The sequence below is a fragment of the Vulpes vulpes genome, chromosome 10 (genome assembly GCF_048418805.1).
Source record: "Vulpes vulpes isolate BD-2025 chromosome 10, VulVul3, whole genome shotgun sequence".
Classification (NCBI taxonomy): domain Eukaryota; kingdom Metazoa; phylum Chordata; class Mammalia; order Carnivora; family Canidae; genus Vulpes; species Vulpes vulpes.
The window spans coordinates 20,963,867-20,987,278 of NC_132789.1; the positions used below are offsets into that span (position 1 = coordinate 20,963,867).

Here is a 23,412-nt window from a genome sequence, read left to right on the forward strand (position 1 = left end):
AGAGCAGATTGCCGCACGGCCCTGCCACCTAGAGATGGCACCGATCTGCTCTTGGACCCAGCATCCCCTGGGCCGGTCCCCTCCCGGGCCCCAACCCACCGCCTGCCTCTGTGCAGACCAAGGCCCCGCATCCTCAGCCCGGCCCCAGCTGGTGACTTGGCTCCCCGCCCGGCAGCTGGTGCAGCCGGGCCTATTCTGGGCCACAGGCAAGGATTTATTCTGCATTTTCTGAGCATATTGAATTCATTCATTAAAGCTGAAATGGCTGCTCTGGGATGTAAACAATTATATTTTTAAAAAGCTCCGCAAAACCCTGAAGTGGCCGCTCCTAGAAGGCATCACCTGCGGGAGGCCCCGCACCTAGGGAGGGCCTTGAGTGGAAGGCTGGCCCGCCTGGAGGTCCAGGTTCCACAGAGGCCGAGCCACTCACTTGCTGGGTGGCCCTGCCAAGGCGTCTCCCCCCTTCCTAGCCTCTGTTTCTCACAAATGATGATAGCAGCTGATATTTATCTAGTGCTTACTATGAGCCAGGCACTACACTAAGAGCTTTGGCCATCTCAGCAATTCCACGGAGTGAATGCTATTACCTCATTTTACAGATTAAAAATCTGAGGCTCAGAGAGGGGAAGGACTTGCCTCATGGGGGTGGGCCAGGTGCTCTCTGGGCTCTCTTTAAGCCTTGATCGCCAGAGACCCTACTAACTTTTTGTTGGGGGCAGAGGGACGAAAGCTAGGACGCCACTGTGTGTGCCTGGACTCGCCATTCGAAGACAGCGCAGCTGCTAACAACCCTGAAGACGATGATGGACTCATTCGTGGTTTGCTATTTACGGAGAAGCCACTCTGCCAGGCATGATTTGCGTGCTGGTTATTCCATTAAATCTTTGTATCCCTACATGGTAGGTTATACCCATTTTATGGATGAGTCAGTGGAGGCTCAGAGAGGTAAAGTAAGTTGTCTAAGGTCTCGGACTTGGGAAGGGGAGGAGTCCAATTTTGGACCAAGGAGTTCTTACCCTCCTGTCCTTTATGCCACGTTATGTCGTGTAGTCCATGGCATCTTCGGTAAATGCAAATCCTAATGGGGCCTTTTTGCACGGTTGGTGCATTGATGAGATCACATGCTCACTCGGCACAGGGTCGGGCATGTGGTGAGCACTCAGGAAGCACCAGCTGTTGTTGGGCTTTCCTTGGGCCCCAGGAAGCAGCTCCAAAGGGGACAGTGTGATTGCTGAGCGGCCCGTTCTTCTTGTCTTGCTGAGGGACACTAGACTGTAGAAGAAGCATTTAGACTGGGGGCCAGCCAGGGCTGCTTTGTGGCCTCACTAGCTGTGTGGCCTCGGGCAAGTCGCTCAGGCACCCGCTGCTGGCCTCGCAGCTGAGACTTTGCTCCTAGAGTTCCCCAGAGTGACAGTCGTGCCCTCCACCCGAGCCCTCCCTGCTTCTTAGCTCAGCTCACTGGCTCTGGGGACATCCTCAGGCAGCTTCACACCCACTGTCTCCTTTCATCCTTCAAACAACCTTGTGGGAGAGGAGCCACCCATTTCACAGACACGGAAACTGATGCTCAGAGAAGGGATACGTCGTGCTCAGGATCTCACAGCCAGGCTGCATCTGTTTTGGGGATGTCCAGCCTTTGCTTCTTTCCATAGTTCCCACCACCCCAAAGATGCCATGTCTGCTTTTTCCCTCCAGCCTCTTGATCATATTAGCTTGGGAGACTCCTCTCCATCCTCTCTCCTCTTGTAAATTCCTGATGCCCGTTGGCACACTCAAGGTTCTGAGAAGTCCTGTGGGAAAGCAACCATTTTCCTTGATTTAATCTGATGCTGCCCTGAGTGATTTGTCTGGTGAGACTTCTTTTTCCGAAACATCTGCTCATACTCCTGAGAGCATTGGGAGTGGTCTGTGCATTGTCTTCAGGCCATTAGGGTGTGAGCAGTGATTCCGGTTGAGTTATGACTGATACCAGTTGGGTTGTAGATGGCTTATTGGCTAGGCCTTGCAGGGACCACTGACCAGGCAGATAGGCAAAGGTCCTGGGACAGATGGCGGCTTTCTCCAAAGCCAGATAGGTGGAACAATATGTCCAGGTGTGGAGGGCTGCCTGGAGCCTGGAGGCAGCATATGACATGCAGGAGGAGCCCTAAGAAGCAGGAAGGGCTTGCAAGTTCCAGCCCGTAAGAGGGTTGCATTTCCCATGGTCCCAACAATAGAACTTTGCTGGGCACCCCTGGGCAGGAAGCCACAGGTACCCAAATTGAGTTGGGTCCTGGGGTTTCTCTCGCTGACCCATTTGTCCCCTTTGAGGGCAGAAATCTCAGAGCGTGATCATAATTATGGGAGCTGACATTTATTGAACAGACCCTGTGCCAAGAGCCCTGCAAGAGTAATCTTACTGAGGCTTCTCAAGAACTTCTTGGGGGGTAGATTCCCATTTCATAAGAGAGGAAGTGGAGGCTCTAGGAGGTGACAGGACCTCCCCAGCATCACGGGGCTTTAGGCAGGACAGGGGGGTTTGAACCCAGGCAGTCTGTCTGCAGAGCGCTCCTGCTTTTCCTTCTAGCATCTATAGACTTTTAGGCTCATCTCTTCCCTGCAGGTGGCCTTCTTCTCAGGCATCCGAATTGTAAACCTCTGTGTGAGGAAATGTGACCCAGATGCACCAGCGTTATAAATAAGTCACATAATGTTCAGTAATTCAGCAACAGCATGGCTATTGTTGGAAGTTGTTGGAAGGAGAAATAACTCGGTTATTAATAAATGCAGGAGGCCGCAGTCATTGATAGCAATTGAACTCATGGCGCACGGGGGAAAACAGTTGTATTATTTTTTTTCCCCCTCTTTATCTCTCTCTCTCTCTCTCTCTCTTCTTCTTTTTTTTTTTTTTTTTTTTTGGTACTGAACATAAAGGGAAAAACCTGCCTGTGCAGGTGGATTTGAGCTACTCAGAAACTGGTCCCGTTACATTCCCTTGCTCCTTCCTTTTTTCTGTCTCTCATTTGCTCCCTTGTGCAGCCTCTAATTCAATCCCAGCCTGCCCCTTACCAGCAGAGTGACCTTGGGTAAGTGACTCTGGTAAGACAATTTGTCTAGGGCCACCTGGTTCATTAGAGGGCTCTTCTTGCTAACTAGTGTTTCCTAAACTAGTGTCTCATGGGACGTTAGACCTACAAGATGCTTCTGAAAGCATTCTGAGGCCAAATTAGTCTAAACAGAGCGTCCCCTTCTTGGGGAGTCATTAGATATACTTTAAAGGCTCTGAGAAGTCCTGCAGTTAAGAAACTTGTTTCACCAAGCAATGACCAATTTGATATGATATGATCATTTTTTCCCGGTGACGCTGATGCACATTCCATGGAACGACAACTGTAAGGAGCCCCTTTGGGGAACTGAGCCCCAGCTGTGTAGCCGCTCTGCCCTCTTCCATACCACTCTGCCATGTGGAGAGTTTCTGACTCAGCCTTGCCCTTGGTGGCACATTGGCTGGAGCCAGGCCTCACTCACCCCAGATATGCAAATGGCTTCAGAGGAACAAAGACACAAAGAAATAGCCTGTCAAGCCTTGGGTCCCTTTCAGAGAACCTTTCTTTGACCTCAATAATTGAAGGGAAATCCAAACCAAACCAAATCTTGCTAAGTGTGATGAGCCTCTAAGGCCATCTCTGAGTCTTAGCACCTGACGTGGGTAGAGCTGCTGATGCAAGGGTTCAAGGCCAAGACGGTGCCTATTGGAGGTGATCCCAGGAAGTACTGGGAGGCTCTTGAGGAGGGGAAGTGGGGAAGGGAGGCAGCCACGAAGGGTGTGTTTTCAAGGCACACTCTGTGGGCAACTGGGGCTCTATCCCGCCAGAGACCTCTGGGGGGCAGCATAGAACACGTACCCCAGCTATCCCACCCAAAGGGCATCATCTGCCCTCATTTGGGGCTGAGGATTTTAATTCCTTGGCCCTTCCAGCCTCCCCTAGTATGAGCAAGTGCCATCAGGAGGGAACGCCTCATCAGGACGGGGCACAGGAAGCCCCAGGGGCATGGGGAGCTGTGACAGCTCTGCTGCAGGTCTCCCCAGCCCCATGTTGCCATCTGAAGGCTGTCCCCGTTTCCTTTTGATCTGACCTACATACAGCCCATGTGTAGGCTCAAGCTAGATCTAAAGCAGGATATGTGGGGGTACCAGAACCGCCCCTAACCCCGTCACTGACCTGGAGTTCGGGGACCTGGACTCAAGTTCTAGGTCAGCCACTTGCAGGCTGTGTGACTTAGGGCAGGGCAGTATTCCTTTCTGCATTTCAGCAGCTTCTACTACCTAACAACACCCAGCCTGCAGACCTTGCAAGGCGATTGGCTTTTCAGCCAAGGTCACACGACTGTCCTCGCCCTCATTGTAGACACAGGTGGGTGGACTTCCTCCAGGCCATGGTGAGATGCATGGGCCATTTGTCACTAAGAGTAAGAACAGAGTTGGCATCTGCAAATAATTTTTTTTTATAGAGAACAGATTCAAGGGTGGGTGGTTCCAATCACACATCCGTTGTATTTATGTAAATCCAACCGTGCATGCAAAGCGAATGCGAGGCTGGTGGTTACAGGTGTCTATCTTTTTCTAAGTCACGGCCCCTAAAGGCAAGCCGCCCATTTCCTTTGGTGCGCCGCCTGGGGGAAGGCTCGCTGCGTTGGACTTGGGAAGATAAGCTACAGTCCTACTTGCTACAGGCAATTGGAGATTCTCAAGCGGGGATTTTAAGAGCACTAGAGTTTTTTGCCTTAGACTCTGGCTTGAGATTGATACTCATTACGAGAGAAGACCCCTCTGCACAGCACCCTGCTTAGGATATTGAGTGCTGGAGGCAGGAGACATGAATTCAAATCCTGCCTCTGCCCCCTACCAGCTGTATGGCCTTGGAAGGTCACCCCGAGGTGACCAATTTTCTCATAATTCAAGTGGTGATGTTACCATTTTCCTCACAGGGCCACGGGGACAATTGAATGAGGCAGCAGTGTTCAGGGCTCAGCCCAGGCTGGCACGGGGTAGGTGTAGAGTACATGCTGCTGGCTGCTGTTATGATAGTAAGGTCACCTTTGTAATACTGTCAAACATTTACATTCTGATTTCTTTTTTTTTCCTGGGTGGGTGAGACAGAGGAGGAGTGACAGGTGGCTGCCAGGGAGCGTGTCCTACTGCTCAACATCACATGTCCTGTGTGATGCTTGCAGAAGAGGGAGAGGATCCCTATATGTAGTGTGCAGAAGCCAGACTGTGGTTCTCCTTGCTGGGGTCCTGGTTCCCACCAGTGGCCAGCAGAATAGCTGGCAGCCAGATGCACAAGCCTGAAATGATCTCTGCATTTAGCTTTGGCATCGTTCCTGGCAACGGCTCCTTGCCTCCTGGTGGGTGGCAGAAAGCTCCTGGACTGAGTGCGTGCTTCCCCTCTGGAGGGGGCTCGAGGCCGGAGGACATCCACACATCCGCCCCACAAAGAGTGCCCTCCGAGGAGCCCGGCTCCATCCTGTCTGTTTCCATTTCTGTCTCTCTGCCTCTCTCACTTTTGTTTTGTCTTTTGTTTGATCTTTCCTGTTCAAAAAGCCTGTTTCTAAGGTTCAGATGGCGGGTGCCATGCAGAGAGCAGAACACAGAGATTCTCTCTTCCCAGTCTTGGCCAAGTGGGGAGGGAAAGTGGGCAGGGCTGGCCATCATGGAGAAGCCTGCATTCCTTTCTCGATTGCTTCCATCGTTTAATCACCTGCTTTACAAATGTTTATTGAGCACCTCCTGGTGCCAGCTCTGATCCGGATAGAGCAGTGAGCATACAGACTCTATTCAAGCAGACCAGCGGGTGGCTACTGCACAGTCTGAGACCCGCACATGAGGCTGGGAATCCTGCTCCGCCCCTGCTCCCTGCAACACCTTGGACCAGGAGCTAGACCTTGCTGGGTCCATTCCCCATCTTTGAATGATCTCAGTGCTTTTGATGAGAGTAAAGGAGAAGAGTCAGAGGAGGCACTTAGCACAGTGCCCGGCGCATGCTGCTGATTGAAGGCTGTCCTTGTTCATTAAGTGATGGCTTTTCAGGAGAGGGAGCCATTGTGTATATGAACCTCGCTTGGACAGGAATCTTCAACCTCGGGGGCATTTCGAGTACAGCTTTGTCCTTGGCTTTGGGGTAGGTTGGTGGGAGGTGCTGAGCCAACAGGTGTCCGCCTTTCTGTAGAGTTGGCCCAGATCCAAAGTGCCTGGGTTCATTATCCATCCCCAAATCCTCTCCTGAAGCTATGGATAGACAGATCTACAGGGAGTCCCAGGCTGGCACGGGGACACGGGGCTGCATGGGGACAGCCGCCGGGATGGAACAATCCCTGTTGGGTGAGTGGTGCCATCTTCGTTTTCACAGGCAGAGAAAGGACTGGAAAGTTACTGATCGCCTTCTCAGGGCCAGGCACTCTGTTGGGTATCTCCTATGTAAGTGGAACCATGTCACCCCATCCCTGCAGCTCTATGAAGTGCGTGGGGTTTTATGACTATATTACAGATGACAAAATGGAGGCTCAAAAGGGCTGTGCAACTTGCCCAAAGACTGGCAGTGGGAAAGGCAGGAAACAGGAAAGGGACTCAGATTTTATCGGTCCAGTGTCTGTGTTCCTGTCCCTGTCTCAGGTGCCAACTTTCTCAGGCCCCATTGAGGAGGCTTTGGCTTCCACCCATGTCTGAACAAAGATAGAGGAACCCATGGGTTGGATATTGTACACCAGCCAGCTTTCAGGGAACTGGAAGCAAAAATGCATTTTCTGGGGCACCTGGGTGGCTCAGTGGTTGAGCGTCTGCCATTGGCTCAGGTCATGATCCTGGAGTCCTGGGATCGAGTCCCACATTAGGCTCCCTGCATGGAGCCTGCTTCTCCCTCTGCCTGTGTCTCTGCCTCTCTCTGTGTGTCTCTTGTGAATAAATAAATAAAATATTTAAAAAATGCATTATCCCGGGGAAACTCCCTTGGGTGCTCCCTGGATTTCCCCAGCAGGGTGCTGCTCAGCGATCGAACTGAGAAATATCCCCCTTGTCAGGCGGGATGTGGAGTCAGGTCGAGTGCACTCACTTCTCCTCCTTTCAGAAAAAGCCTTTGCTAATTCCCTTCTTGACTCCTCCCTGGCTCAGCCAGGTACAGAAGGTCACTGCAAGTGGAGTGCGGGAGACTATTTTGGGTTGACAGGGCAGGAGAGGGACAGGACATTGCCCATCTAGAACACGACCTCTTATTTAATTCCCTTTCAACCTCCAACCCAGGAAGAATGAAGTCTCACTCAGGGCTAACAGTCTTTAAAATCTCTAATACTCGCTAATCTTGCATTTTGACAAAGAGAGAGCCACCCTCCGGTTCCCAGGTAACTAATTAGAATCGAATGATACTTTGGTGCTCGGATTATATTTATCTCTACTTTCCATTTGTGACAAGTGATAATGATGTTGGTTTGCAAACTAGCCCGAGCTCACCGAGGGCAAGGAGAGAGCAAAGAAAGCGGACGGCCACTCCAGATTGGTGGGCAGCAGGTGTAATAAGCCAAGGAGCTTACCTACGAGGTTTGCCTCCGCTGGCCAGCCCTGTACATCTCCGCACCCACCACCAGAACCTTAAAAGTTTATACAGAGTCACATATTCAGTCCAGATGGTCTCAACAACACTCAAGGCTACGTCCTTGAAGACAGCTTCCGCTGTGGGAACGTGGGTGGAATGTACACTTCATGGACAGGGGAGGGGGTGGGGAGCCTCCAGTGGCCCGGGGTCCAGCTCGAGGGTGAAGGGGCGGTCACGTCCTCTCAATTGGCTCCCTCCAACCAATGGGTTCTCATTTCAGATAATGTTGTAACATTTCCTTTCACAATGTGTCTAGTTAAGGGAGAGAGATAAACAAGTCCATTTTAAAGAAAGTCTTATGTGGGGTCACAAGGCTATGGCCGATTTCCTCAAAGTGATATTTGAAGGATTGATTTTGGTGAAATAGTGGTTCTTGTACTTACTGTCCATCTGATTTCTGGTGATGTATCTGAGTCAGTTTTCTCATCTGTAAAATGGGAATGATACGACTGCCCTTTGGGACCGTTGTGAAGACTTCACGATGATGATGATGATGATGATAAGTAATCACAGCTAACATGTACTGAGCTTTCTCCTCCTGTCACACCTGGGACTCTGATGCAGGCTTTCTGACTCCAAAAGCCACGAGCTGTGCAAAGGTGACATGTTGAATAAAATAGGGTCAATAAATGGTGACTGCTTTCATCACCACCATCATCACCTTCTTCATCATTTTGGCAAGTGGCAGGACTTTTTATTAACCATGTTACCTCCTTGGTAACTGAGTTAATAACTCAGTGTTATTAACACTGAGATTCTGTGTTATCATCTGTAAAATAGGAATTGTCTCTTGTGATGATCAGGGCTGAGTAACTGGCACAGAGGAGGATGACAGTAAGCAGTGGCTAGTGGTGCCGGGATGGCTCAGTTGGTTAAGGGTCTGCCTTCAGCTCAGGTCATGATCTCTGGGGTCGTGGGATCGAGGCCCAAATCAGGCTTCCTGCTCAGTGGGCAGTCTGCTTCTCCCTCTGCCCTTCCCCCCTGGCTTGTACTCCCTCTTTCTCTCCCTCTCTCAAATAAGTAAGTTCTTAAAAAAAAAAAAAAAGCAGTGGCGATTTGTGGCCCTCTGTGACCTGGGGCCAGAGCTCCTTTTCCTTGGGTAGCATCCAAGTCCCACATTAAGTCTTTGTCTAAATTTCTAATTTTGCCTTAAGCTGGGCTGTTGGTACTTGTGATTTTTATTTCAAAGAAGGAAACACATGTATGGGGAGATAAGCAATGGGAGGAAATTATTTAAGGATGACACTGTTATTTGTTTTAATCAGCCATTAATTTGTTATTTGGATTACAAAGTTACTATGCAAACCCTGTAGAAAATTTAGAAAACACAAAACACCCTTACTCAGCTATGACAGTCAGATATGACTGTTAATATTTGGATGTATTTATTTTTTCTATTTATTTATTTATTTATTTATTTAGTTAGTTAGTTAGTTAGTTAGTTATCTAGCAAGGTCAGGGGCAGAGGGAGAGAGAGAGAATCTTAAGCAGGCTGCACGCCCCACAGGGAGTCAGATGTGGGACTCGGTCTTACGACTCTGAGGTCATAACCAGAGCTGCAATCAAGAGTCTGATGTTCAGCCAACTGAGTCACCAAGGTGACTCTTACTATTTCATTTTATAGCATTTTAGAATAACTTATACAGTTGACATCATACTCTAGTACAGTTTTCTAATTTGATTTTTATTTAATGTAAACATTGATCATATTGTATAATCTTTGTTGTTGATCTTAAGATTAAAAAAATTTTATTTATTCATGAGGACACACAGAGAGAGACAGAGACACAGGCAGAGGAAGAAGCAGGCTCCCTGCGGGAAGCCCAATGTGGGACTCGATCCTCAGACCCCGGGATCACAACTTGAGCCAGACAGATGCTCAACCACTGAGCCACCTAGACATCTCTGTTGTTGATCTTAAATGGCTTTTTAAAAAATTATTATTTTTAATTTATTTTTTATTAGTGTTCAATTTGCCAACATATAGAATAACACCCAGTGCTCATCCCATCAAGTGCCCCCCTCAGTGTCCGTTACCCAGTCACCCCCACCCCCCGCCCACCTCCCTTTCTACCACCCCTTGTTTGTTTCCCAGAGTTAGGAGTCTCTCATGTTCAGTCTCCCTTTCTGATATTAAATGGCCTTATAATAGTTCATAGAGTGGTTCCTCATTGCGTCTTCAAACTTGTTTGATTCCTCCTCATGCCTCCCTTATATCCCTGCCACCTGGCCTTCTCAGCATTTCTCTAATACACTATGCTCATTTTTTGCCTCAGGGTCTTTGTAAAGTCTCCTCCTTCTACCTCTAAAGCTCTTCCCCTGGTTCTTTAGGTAGCCAGCTCCTTCTCACTTTTCATAACCCAGTTCAGGTATCACATCCTCAGATAGAGCCCGCTTTGACAACCATGGATCCACAGGGATGCTCTCCGTTTCTCTTGATCTCATCTCTTGGTTTTGTTTTCTCCTTAAAGGGGAAAAACTTTATAATTTTATCCTTAATTTATCTTATTCATCTATTTGTTTACTTATTTATTGTCTTACTTTCTCAATAGATTATAATCACAGGCACCTTGAGGTGAGGGAAGGCACCTTATCTGTCTTGCTCATCATTGATTTCCCAGTGGCTAATGCTATCTGTTGCACAGTAGGAGCTCAATAAGTGTGTTTTGAATAAATGGATGGATGGTGAGATGGTTGAGTATGCGGCTGGGTGGGTAGTTGAATGGATAGGTAGGTGGGCAGCAGGGGGTAGTGGATGGATATGTAAGTGGATACATGAGAGGACAAATCACACTTTTACTAACAATTCCCCAATTGCCCATTTAGAGAGTCCACATGATAATTTTAATTGCTTTGAAAAAGTGAACAATGCAAATTGCAAGGAAGTAGGATAAGCATGTCTCTTGGGAAAGCTGACCCCTGCCCAGGCTGGTTGTTGAGGAGGCTCCCTGCTGAGGGTGGGTGGCACAGAGGGTGGGAAGTGGTGAGATCCCTGAGGACCATTGGGGCCCACCCACTCCATGCCCAGGACTTCACAACCATACTTCTGCTTTGTCCCTCTCACAGTGGGCCGGAAGCAGTTCATGCGATTTGAGTGGGCAAACCATGCAGCTGAGGCCCTGGGCTGTGAGTATGAGGAGCTGAACACCGCCACCTTCAAGCACCACTTGCGACAGATCATCGAGCAAGTGACATCTGGGCCGAGCCGGCGGGGTCCAGAGGAAGAGGAGACCAGCTCAGGTGCTACACTGCTGGCTCTCTGGGTGGGCTGGGTTCCTCCCATGGGCCAGCCCCTGTGGACGTTCCAACAGGCCTTTGCCTACTTACCAGGACCTGTTATATGCGGACCTTCTGGGTGCAAGGGAGGCACCTGTGGGCGAAGTGGACATGGTCCCTACCTTCACAGTGCTATGGCCAAGTAGCTCTGTCCAGGGTCCTGAAGGTTCTACTGAAAACTGGGAGGGTGCCCTGTGCTATGGAGAGGGGACACTGCAAGCAGTACCAAGGGGAAAACACTTTTCCACTGGCTGTTATGTTTATTGAGCCATAGGAGTTAGGAGTTATGATCTTTCCCCGCTACCCTGTCAGGGGAAAGGCTGGCCTCCCAGTTTGAGGAATAGAAATAAGACTGTGATGGCCAGAGGGGCTGGGAGGTAGTAGTTGAGGCTGGAGAGCCGGGTAGTGGTGGTCAGCTCACATAAGACTCTGCAAACTAGGGTTTTTATGCTTAGACCCATGAGAAACCATACAGAAGCACAGGCAGGAAATGCCATGATTTGACTAGTTCTTCAAAAGGCTCAGCCAGAGGGAAGCCTGGGGAATGGGTGGGAGAAGGGAGACCATGAAGGAACCTACACAGGTCACCTAATGAGATGCTGGTGGTTACACAAGGAAGTGGTAGTAGAGCTGGGATGGGCGGGGCATGTTCAAGGTCTGCTTCACACTAGAGATGATAGCATGGGCCTGGGGGGAAGAGAGGGACCAGGACAGCCTCTAGGACTTTGGCCTAGGTGGGTGGAGGAATAGGGATGCTTTCAACTGATGTAGGGGGAAGCCAGAGGGCTTTGTATGGCACCTGCTGGAGCATGATCCACTGGGTCCTAAATCTGCAGCCTCCACCAACCAGATGCTTTGGCTGCAGGAGGTGAGGGCACAGGGACTGTGAGTCCCTGAGAACTAAGAGTGGTTGTCCCAGAGACTGCAGAGTTTGGCATTAGTGGGTAGCACTTTTTTTTGGACTGTGGTTTTGGGGCCCACCTCTCAGAGGCCCCTTAGATCCTCAGAGCTGCTCCACTCCAGGGACTTCAGCTTGATGACTAATGTCACTTGGATGCCACTAGCCTTTTGTTTGCTTGTAGGTCTAGGTATGAGCTGGAGTATGCTTACGGTTACTCCTCCTCTTTGAAACACACACCCACACCCCATACTTATACACCCAGCACACATGCATCCATGTACACACACATGCACAAACATACACCACACACACTCACACCCTGCAGGAAGCACACACACGTGCACAGAAACATGAGCATACGGGCATGCACATTCAGACATTAACACTAATTACCTCTCAGGCCAAGGTATTAAGGGTAGGTGTGAAAAAGACAGGGGAGCAACGGGCTTAGGAGAGATGCTGAGAGGTTGTGGGTTGCCTAGCAACAGCCCAGGTTCGGGGTGGAGCTACTGGAGGGATGGGAAGTGCTTTGGGGCTGCAGGGGGCTGCCTGGAGTGTACAAGCAGAACTGTGTCTCCAGGCACGGTGCAGATGTGAAAATCACGTTTCTGATTCTATGGATTGAAGCGGAATGTAAAGGTTAGGAGTTATGATCTGACCATCCCTTCCTAATTTCTCACTCTGCTTTGTTCAATGCACCCTCATCAAGGCTGGCTATTTTAACAGGCCACATGTGCACTCTTGTGTGTGTGTGTGTGTGTGTGTGTGTTCAAACAAAATTGAGACCAGGACTACAGTAATAGTTTGCTAAGCATTTTCATTCCTCCTAATGTGACAGGTAGGCGCTTTTCCCTCTCATTCAATATTCGTCTATGCCTGGCTTTAAGCACTCCTTTGTACAGACTACAAATTATCTAACCCATTTGCTATTGTTGGGTATGCAGGTTGTTTAAAAAAAAGCGATTTTCATCCAATTTAATCAACAATCAGGAGAACATATGTACCCAGAAATCCTTGTTTCTCTGAATATTTCATTAGGATAAAAGCCCGAGAGTGTAATTATTAAGTCCAAATCTATGAACGTTTTATGGCTTCTGACACAGAACTGCCAAATTTCCTTCCAGAAAGAGGGAACAGCAAAATGTTCTGAGTGCCTACTATGTGGCAGGCGCAGGGCTGCTCAGGGAGGCAGCTCACCGAGAGACTGTCCCCATCTTCGGTGGGCTCCCAGCCTGGTGCGGGGCCAGGGAGGAGGTTGTCAACAACCTAACTGCACAAGTAAGACTACATGAGCTCAGCACTGTAAAAGCAGGGCAGCTTTGTCCTTCCGTGTCTGGCCTGTTTCACATAGCGTGACGTCGTCTGGGTTCATCCACGTTGTAGTGAATGGCTGGATTTTCCCTTTTACGACTGAATGATCTACTTCATGTTCCTACTTATAGGCGGAATCTAAAACAGTCACGCTCTTAGAAGCAGAAAGCAGAGTGATAGTGGTTCCCCAGGGCTGAGGGGACGGGGAAAAAGGAAGAGAATGACTGAAGGGTAGAGTTTTATTTGCACAAGATGAATAAATCCTAGAGTGCTGATGAGTAAGTAGACAAATTAGATGACCAGCAGGTGAATATGTCCGCTGGGCAGCACAGAGCCTACAGTTGCCATACTGTATTGTATACTGAAAATTCTTTTTCTTTTTCTTTTTTTTTTTTTATTATTATTTAAATTTAATTTGCCAACATGTAGTATAGCACCCAGGGCTCATCACATCACGATGAAAATTCTTTTTAGAGGGTAGATCTTACATGAAGTGTTCTTATCACACATGTACACACAAAGAAGGAGGGAGGAAATTCTCTAGAGTTGACAGGCGCAGGGCACTGTTTGTGGTGACGTAACTTACCTTCAAACTCATCGGGATGGAAACACTAAATAGGTAGGTGCAGCTTTTTGTATGTCCATCATTCCTCAGTCAAAAATGAATTAATTAAATCAAAAGAAGCAAGGTAGGACCAGGAACTGGCTTCACGGGGGTGGTGGTCAAGGCAGGCTCACCTGAGAAGGTGACACTGGGCTGGTCCCCCAGGGATGAGTAGGAGCGCTTGTTGGATCAGAAGTAGGGCCAGGTGACACAGAACTGCATAAGTCCTGATGAGCCACTTGACCTTGGTTCTAAGAACATGGGTATGTGATTTCAGCAGTGGAGGGATGAATGTGAGGGAGGGGGGTTCTCTAAAGCCAGCAGCCATTGCTGGGGCATGTTGTCCTTGGCCCCACACAAGAGCCTGACCACAGATGTCCACCCTTCCTTCTCTCCCCATTCCAGGGCTCAAGATGACAGGTGTGGAGTGTGTGGAGGGGATGGCCTCGGGCCTCTACCAAGAGCTCTTTGCAGCTGTGATCTCACTCATCAACAGGTAATGGCAGCCTCTTCACAGGTACACACATAAGCTCAAGCACAGGCACTTTAGCACAGTGAGGTTTGGGGGGAGGGTGGCTAGAGAAGAGTGAATTTTTGAGCTGGGTGGTGCTCGGTTTCAATTCTCCCTTGGTCACCCAAGGGAAATCATTTCAGCTCTCTGACCTCCCCTCCAGCTCCTGTGAAATAGCTCTACCCCCCACCGCCGCCAGGGTCATTGCAAGGATTAAGAGATAGTGCATGTTTAACAGTTCTTCCTAATGGTGATCATAAACTACCAACAAGAAAAGCTAACGATTTGGGGCCCCCGCTAAGTAAAGGCAAGGGCCTGCACTCTGTGTGTTTCATGTCTTGTATCATTTACCATGTGCATCAGTCCATTTTACAGCTGAGGTAACAGGCACAGAGAAGTGGGGCTGGAAGGCGGGCACAGTGCTGTGCTCCCACCTCACACCTTTACGTTTCCCTGAATAACCCACCACAACGCTCTCATCCATTTCTTTTTAAAATTCTTTGCTAAGGATGGGAAGCAACCCAGGTATTGTTTTGGAATGGGCCAGGAGCCTACCGGGCTGCAGGGGCCAGGAGCCTGATTTCTATCACTGTAAGGGCTTCCCTCCTCGGTTCCTGAGAGCAGGAGGCGTCATTAGGCTTCGGTCAGCCTGTTAGTGGGGCGAGGCTGGTGCAGAGCAGCAGAGCAGCAGGGGTTCTTCTATGATGCTGGGACACTGCATTCACTTGCTCTCTCACTACTGGAGCATTTGCCATCTGAGGCCACAGATGCATCATCTAGAAACCAAGGAGATCGTGCATGCTTGGAGGAGGGAGTGCCAGGGGTAGGGAATGAACAGCTGGCGGGAGAAGCTGCCTCGGCCTGCAGAGGGGGGCTGCTTCATCGCATCCTTCAAACCGTGTCTCCATGATACAGAACCCACTCCCCCACCACCTATGAGCACCTCATAGGTGCCTGGTTTCTTGAGTGTTAACTGATAATCTTCACGCATGTCTATGTGGTGGTTGATCTTCTTGGCCCCGTTGTATAGATGGAAAACCTTGGCAGGTAATGCAGGAGAGCTAAGGTTTGAACAAGCGCCCTGCAAAGGGTAGGGCCAATCGTGATAATAATCATAATAATAATAACAGGCAACCTTTACTAAGCACGTACCCACCCCTGCCGACCTGGCACTAAGAGCCTGGATGTCTCATGACCTCCAGCCCTCCCAGCAGCCTTCTGGGTGTGTCCATCATTGACCCTTTTGCAGCTGAGGCCCAGAGAGGTTGGACAGATCTCCCAAGACACACAGCCCCCCTGGCTGCAGAAGGAAGGTTGGAGCCTTTGTGTGACTATTTCCAACATCTCTCAAGTCCTGCATTTTTAAAAAAAATTTTTATTTATTTATTTATTTATTTATTTATTTATTTATTTATTTATTATTTATGATAGTCACAGAGAGAGAGAGAGAGAGGCAGAGACACAGGCAGAGGAAGAAGCAGGCTCCCTGCATCGGGAGCCCGATGTGGGACTCGATTCCGGGTCTCCAGGATCGCGCCCTGGGCCAAAGGCAGGCGCTAAACTGCTGCGCCACCCAGGGATCCCAAGTCCTGCATGTTGATTCAAATAATCCCTTCTCTGGCCACCCCAACAGATTCATCGAAATGATCGTAGGAGGTGCAGACAGATTCATCAAAATGATCGAAGGAGGGCAGCCCCGGTGGCTCAGTGGTTTAGCGCCACCTTCAGCCCAGGGCATCATCCTGGAGACCTGGGATCGAGTTCCACATCAGGCTCCCTGCATGGAGCCTACTTCTCCCTCTGCCTGTGTCTCTGCCTCTCTCTGTGTGTCTTTCATGAATAAATAAATAAAATCTTAAAAAAAAAAGATCCAAGGAGGAGAGGGCTTGAAAGAATGTCTTAAATGGAGGCACCAAATACCAAATGCATGTTTTTTTTCTATTGCAACATGTCCCTGAGAAAGACAAGGAGGCTCTGGTTCAAGTTTATGGACAATCTGTAGTGTGACCTTAAGCAAGGCATTTCTCCACTGTGGGCCTGGTGGAGAAAGAGCCTTTCCTGAAGGCCTGCTATATCTGTGAGAGGCACTTTCCTCACTTTGACTCCCATGATTCAACCTTGAATCTGACCCCTCAGCATCAACCTATTCATCCCTACAATCATTTAACAGCTGGGGACACGTTGGCTCAGAGAGTTTAAGTAACTTGCCTCAGGTCACACAGCCTGTAAGCAGTGAGCCTCATTTTGGCCCTAGATTGCCGGATCCTCAGGCCCACCCAGCATGCTGCCTCAGTCTCTCCATATCTGCCATGGGGGAGTGGGGGGCGCGGGCCATCTGGGCTCTAGGGTCCCACGTGGTCTTGAGGCCTCTCTCCTTTCCCCCCAGGTCCTTCTCTTCCCACCACCTCTCCATGGCCTCCATCATGGTGGTGGACTCTCCGGGCTTTCAGAACCCGCGGCACCAGTGCAAGGACCGGGCTGCCACCTTCGAGGAGCTGTGCCACAATTACGCTCATGAGCGCTTGCAGCTGCTTTGCCACCAGCGGACCTTCGTCTCCACGCTGGAGCAATACCGGCAGGTACGACTTGGCTGCCGTGGAGCCATCGGCAGGGATCTGGGGAGCGTGTGAGTCAGCCAGGGTTGCGGAACCGGTCCGGTCCGTCGGTAACCCTTGGCTTCCTCCTGTTTGGCCTGCCACTGAACGAAACCCTAACTCCAGGCCTGGCTTCCCAGACCCCTGCCGCTCCCCTATCTCCACGCACTGCTCCCTATAGTCCGCAAACTCCAGGAAACTTGCCCCCCTCCCCAGGCTTTGCACCCTCATTGGGGTGACCTCTTCCTCCTCGCCCACTTTGCCCGAGCTGGATGCTCCTCATCCAACATGGCTTGCATCTTCTCTGTGGAAAGCCCTTTGTGCTCTGGGGCCAGGGGAACACTCTGGATGGGAGGGTTTGCCCCGGCCTTGGGCTCCTAGGGTGGCAATATCTAACAAAGTCCTCGATGCACTTCCCTCCTAGGAGCCACCCTCCAGACCCTAGGAATGTGAACCAGGAAACGCAAATAGGCACGTTCCTGCCAGCCCTTCTCCTCTTGTTTTTTTTTTTTTTTTTTAAGTTTAAATGGAAATATTACATTTCCACAGAAACTGCATCAGTCAGTAGTGTATGGCCCAGTGAATTTATCCAAATGAACATACTCATGCACGTACCACCCATGTGAAAAGTGGAACGCTGCCAGCACCCAGGATGGCCCCATCATATCTACTGCTTCTTTCTTCCCTGAAGGGGAGGGACCTCTTTGACGCCAGCAAATGCTAATAGCATGATGTTGGAAATGACCATCTTGCTTATCAATTGGATAATGGTATTCAAATTATGGTCCTTTTTTTTTTTATCTATTTATCTTTTTGGTTGGAGTCTGAACAGCAATGAACACGAAAGCACCAACGTGGATAAATCTGAAACACGTGACACTAAAATGATGAGCCCTGGGGTCTGACTTTAACCCTCTCACTTATTGGCCATGTGGCTGTAGGAAAGTCACTCACTCTCTCTGATTCTTGATTCTATCACATGTAAAATAGAAATAAAAATATTCCCATATCAGTTATCAATTGCCACAATAATGCTAGATAATAACGTGCCCCCGAACATAGTGACTTTGAAAATTACCTTTTGTTATTGCTTACAAGTCTCTGGATTGCCTGGGCAGCTCTCTGGTCTTGGCTGAGCAAACTCTGTGTCTGTGGGCAGGTGCAGGGCGGGTAGATGGCTCTGATGGTCCTGGGTGGCTCTCTCCTGTGTCTGGGGGTCAGCTGGCCATGAGCTGATCCAGGCAGGCCTTGGCTGGGATGACTCATCTGTGTGCCAGGAATGTCCTATCCACTAGTAGACTAGCCTAGGCTGTGCTCATGGTGCTGGGCAGGGTTCCAAGAGACAAGCAAGAGTGTGCAGGGCCCCTTGAGCCCTAGGCTTGAAACTGGTGATATCACTTTTGTATTCAGTGGGTCACGGCAAATCTGGAGCTGAGCCGTGACTCAAGGGATGGGGAAATAGGTTCCACTTCTTGATGGGAGAAAATGCAAGAGTGAGATACATAGAAGGGGAAAGAATGTTTTTTTGTGGGTTGTTTTTGTTCTTTTTAGAGAGAGAGAGAGAGAGGGAGAATCTCAGGCAGACTCTGTTCTGAGTGCAAAGCCTGACATGGGGCTCAATCTCACAACCCTGAGATCATGACCTGAGCTGAAACCAAGAGTCAGGTGCTTAACCGACTGAGCCACCCAGGTGCTTACTTATTTCTGATGATCAAAGCAATATATGTTCTTTATTTAAAAACTGGAAAGTGCATGGGACTGGCCCTCAGCAGAAAACAACCTCCTTTAGGAGCCCCACCACCCACAGGCAAGCACTGTTGCTGCTGTCTGTACTTTATACCACTTAATTTTCCATATATTGTCCTCTCTGCAGATTTCCCATCCTTCCCTACACACGATTTTGTTGTCTGCTACCTTCCTGTGTTATTCACGTATTCTTGTTCCATTTGCAACTTTTAGTAATCATACTTTTCACTGGTTACATCCAATGCTGTCTCACCGCTCTTTTATGCATCTGGGTGATTTCCACAATGACGCTCTTGTAAACAACGCTGTGATGGGCATCTTCATGCACAGCCTCACCTGGACATTTCCGATGACTTTTGTATGGCGATCGTCGTTAACCATAGTTTGTGCATACTGCCTCTGACACCCAGTGCTCGGCCCAGCACTCGTGAGTTCCCCAGTAAATACTAGAAAATTTTGGACTGAGTGACTAGCTTCTGATAAAGTTCTCACCGCAATTGCTGATGAGCCTGCAGGATGAACGTGTCTGGATGTTATTGGAATGTTAGTCTATCCCTTTTTTTCTCATCCAAAGCCTGAGCGGTGAGGATACAAACAAACAAATAGCCTGATTGGAAAAAAAGGCAAAAGATTTGAAGAGATATTCCCCCCGCCCGGCCCCCTAAAAAAAGACAGACACATGGCCAATAAGCATCCAAAATTTAAGGAACTGCAAATCAAAACACTGAGATACCACTTCATACCCTGTAGAATGAATAAGATCAAAAACCCCAGAAAATAGCAAGCAGCAAGCGTGGGAGGGGATGTAGAGAAATTGGAACCCATGTGCCTGGCTGGTGGGATTATAAAATAGAGCAGCCGCTGTGAAAAACAGTATGCTATTTTTCTGAAAAAAAAAAAAAGAAAATTAGAATTACCCTATGATCCAGCAGTTCTAACCACGGTATCTACCCCAAAAGAGTTGAAAGTAAGTTCTTGAATAGATACATATATGCCCATGTGCACGGCAGCATTGCTCACAGTAGCCAAAGGGTAGAAGCAGCCCAAGTGTCTGTGGGTGGATGCAGACGTAAAGAAATGTGATCTCTCCACACGATGGGCTCCTTATTATTCAACCATAAAGAGAAAGGAAAATCTGACCCATTCTGCAACGTAGATTGAACCTCCAGGACACTATACAGAGTGCAATAAGCCCATCACAAAAGGATGAATCCTGTATGACTCCACTCATGAGATACTTAAGAACAGTCAAATTCACAGAGACGAAAAGTGGAACGATGATTGCCAGGGGCTGGAGGGGGAGGAAGGGAGTGGATAGTCAGTGTTTAATGGAGACGGAGTCTCAGCTTTGCAAGATGGAAAAGTTCTGGAGGTGAGGGCCGGTGACAGTTGCACAACATGTGAGTGAGCTTAATGCTGCTCACTGTGCACACCGAAAGGTAGATTTTTATGCCGTGGATAGTTTAGCACAATTAGAAAATAATGTGGGCGCCTGGCAGACTCAGAGAGGCAGAGACACAGGCAGAGGGAGAAACAGGCTCCATGTAGGGAGCCCCATTTGAGACTTGATCCCGGGACCCCAGGATCATTACCTGAGCCAAAGGCAGACACTCAACTGCTGAACCACCCAGGTGCCCTGTAGAACTTACTTTAAAAAAAAAGATTTAAAAATGATAATAAAAGAAAGGTGAAGGGGAGATGACAGCCCTCACTTATCTCTCCTCCTCCAGAAGTTTTCCACCCTGTTTAGCTCACAGAAGGAACTAATGCTGAACTTTTGTCACTTGCCAGGAAGGTATTTCCGTGCCGTTTGACCTCCCAGAGACTTCCCCAGGGACCACGGTGGCTGTAGTGGACCAGAACCCTTCCCAGGTAAGGCAGGGCCCAGCAAACCGAGGCTCTCAGACACCATGTGGCAAATAACAAGATGACTTGAGCTTTTAAGCCACTAGCTGTCTCTGCTGTTGGCCTTTGGAAACCCATGGGGATTGTTAAAACCGCTGAAGCTGGTGACCCCCTCTCCGCCTGGTCCGAGGGTGTGGTCCCGGGCGATGAATCCTCAAACCCCTTCAGTTTGAGAACTACCTCTCTACCTGATGTCTGATACCATGTCTCGCCAGCACTCACACCTGGCAGCCCATGGTGAGCTGAGGGGACACCTGGGGGAAAGGTCCGGTGTTCAGATGCAGGTGCCATATCTGGAAGAGCCTGGGGGAAGGGGCCGATGGTGGATGGAAAATGGGGGCAATGCTGGGTCCATGCATTTACAGGCTTTAGGTTGCGGGTATACCTGAGTCTTTACTGTCCCCATCCCGAGAGCTCCCTGGGGTGACCCCAGACCTCCTCTGCTCAACTATCCCTCAGAACTGCCCTGAACCATTTTGCTCAGCTCAGCCGGTTCTGGTCCAATCTCAGTGACGTTGAGCAAATCCCTTCACATCTCTGGGTCTCTCAAGTTTTTTCCGTCCCTAAAATGGGAAAAATAGCATGCTCTGGGATGGTTGTGAATGTTTATGAGATGTGGCACACAGAGCAGCTGGCAGGGTGCATGGCATGTGCTAGGTGTCCCACAGGTCACATTTTCCTCCGGCCATGTGAGGCTGCCACTTTTGTCATTCTTTGTCTCCTGTTGGCCACCCCTGGCCTTCTCTTCCAAGCCTTCTCTTGGCTCCTAATGGCCTGCACCTGCTCCTGCAAAGCAGCCTTGTCCATGAGCCCTGCTGGTCACTACCTGTTTATGCTTCCAGCTGGCACCTCTTGGGCTGGTTCCCCCTCCCTATTGTGCTTCCTGACCTGGAAGAGGCAGGCCTGGAGGGGTGACCTGGGCAGTGTGAGGAGTGGGAGGTGGGGTGGGGGCCTGGGATTCTTTGGACGCTGGGGCAGTGGCTGGGAATAGCTACCTTCTGAGGATGGGCTGGCTGTTAAATTCAGCCCCATAAAGAAAGGCAAGGTGAAGGCTCTGGATATCTGGGATCCGGTTCCCGTTCTGCCCCTGTGCCTCTCCATGTGACCCTGGATATGTCCCTTGTCCTTTCTGGGCCTCTTGGGGGCATGGCCCAATATTTCCCAGCTGGGGTTCCCAGCTGCCCTGGTTTGCCAGTGACTTTGCTGGCTACAGCTCTGAAATCCTCATGCTCTGGGAGGTCCCTCAGTCCCAGTCGCCAAGGGACAGCCAGTCACCCCATGCATCATATGCATTTCCTCCATAACCCCTTGGTGCCATTTTTAGTGATGCCGACTCACTGTGGGCCTCAGATGAGCTGCTTAGCTTCTCCAGGGCTCTCTGGTTCCTAGAAACAAAACTTCAGAGTTGCCTAGACGGTTTCTGAAGCTCATGACTGGATTTCAAATTCCCATGCCTATGCTATTGAGCCAAGTTCGCCTTCTCTTCTAGAACATTCTTTGGGTACTCAACGCCCCACTTCCCACTTAAGATCTTAGTTTAAAAAAATACAGACTTCCAAGAAGTGATGCAGATGGAATTAATCCTTTGATGTTTGGCTGTGCACAAATACACACAGCCGCCTGCGTGTATCTAGAATGCGTAATTCACAGAGTGTGTTCCTTGTTACTTCCCCGCTGCAGCCCTCTGACAAGGTATCGTCAGTCACCATTTTACATAAAAAGGAAATGAGCTCAGAGTGGTGCAGTAAGTTACCCAAGGCCACACAGGAGGTGAGGACAGAGGCCGGATTTGGACCTCCTGAAGCAGGGGGTAATAGTTTTGAGGTTTCCATACCGGGAGTCTGGGGGTGAGTGGGAGCATGGCTCTGGGCCAGCATGTCTGAAGCGTGATGCCAGGGACTCAGATCTTCCGACTCCCAGAGGTGGGAAGAGAAGCCCAGGACCAGCCTCTGTCTGGGATCAGGGCTCCACGGTGATCCTGGAATTTTCCCCCAGGTCCGCTTACCAGCCGTTGGAGGTGCTGAGGATGCCAGGGGCCTTTTCTGGCTCTTGGATGAAGAGGTCCGGGTGGAGGGCTCCAGTGACAGCGTGGTGCTCGAACGTCTCTGTGCGGCCTTTGAGAAGAAAGGGGCTGGGGCCGGAGGTAAGAGAGTCAAGGCAAAGGACAAAGGGAGAAGGGCACTCTGTCCAGCCCGGGAGTTTGAATCTGTCCTTGTCTGCTGCAGAGAAAGCCCCAATAAGGCCTGTACGAGGTGAGGTGGGGTGTGGAGGCATCTGAGTGCATAGATGTCTGTGCCTATGCCTGTGTGTGCTTTCATTCATTTATTAATGAATGACATTTATCAATCAATTTAATTATTTATTAATCACTATTCAATCAGTCATTTATCAACCAATTATCAATATAGTCAACACATGTATTGATTGGCTACTGTGTGCTGGGCACCACACTACCCAGTGATGAGCCAGCCATGGGATGTGGCCCATGTCTTCATCAGGGGAGAACATGGGGGGAAAGACTGGACAAGCAAACAGATAAGCCTGTCCCTGTTTGGTGAACATTAGATGAAAGACCCTGGTGTTTGATGGTGTGTGTCAGGCAGACCAAATTCTTCCAGGAGCCAGAGGGTCTTGGGGGGAACAGGCGTGCAGGCAAATCTGCCAAAGAAGAGGAGATACAGTGCAGGAAAACAAGGTTGGAGATGTTGTTGGGGCTCAGACCGCTGGAGGCCCTTGTGAGCCACACAAAAAAACATTAGTCTCAGCCCTAGAGCTCTGAGAAGCCATGAAGGATTCCAGGCAGCAGGAGGTATGGTCAGATTTACGTTCTGGAAAGTTCATGCATGTGGTGGTGTGGAAGGCAGTCAGGGAGGTGGGCGGAGCCTGGGGGTATTTAGCAGGTAGAACCCACAGCACCTGGCAATGAGCTGGACTGGGGG

The 23,412-nt window shown here is 49.6% G+C and overlaps 1 protein-coding gene across 1 annotated transcript in view; it reads left to right on the forward strand.

Annotated features, from left to right (window-relative positions):
* Nucleotides 1-23,412, forward strand: part of MYO18B (myosin XVIIIB) — a 208,846-nt gene that overhangs the window by 40,982 nt on the left and 144,452 nt on the right. Inside the window, exons 12-16 of the mRNA XM_072722461.1 lie at nt 10,692-10,865; nt 14,123-14,213; nt 16,615-16,807; nt 20,360-20,440; nt 22,469-22,616. Coding sequence (XP_072578562.1) covers nt 10,692-10,865; nt 14,123-14,213; nt 16,615-16,807; nt 20,360-20,440; nt 22,469-22,616 — 687 coding nt within the window. The remainder of the gene's footprint in view (nt 1-10,691; nt 10,866-14,122; nt 14,214-16,614; nt 16,808-20,359; nt 20,441-22,468; nt 22,617-23,412) is intronic.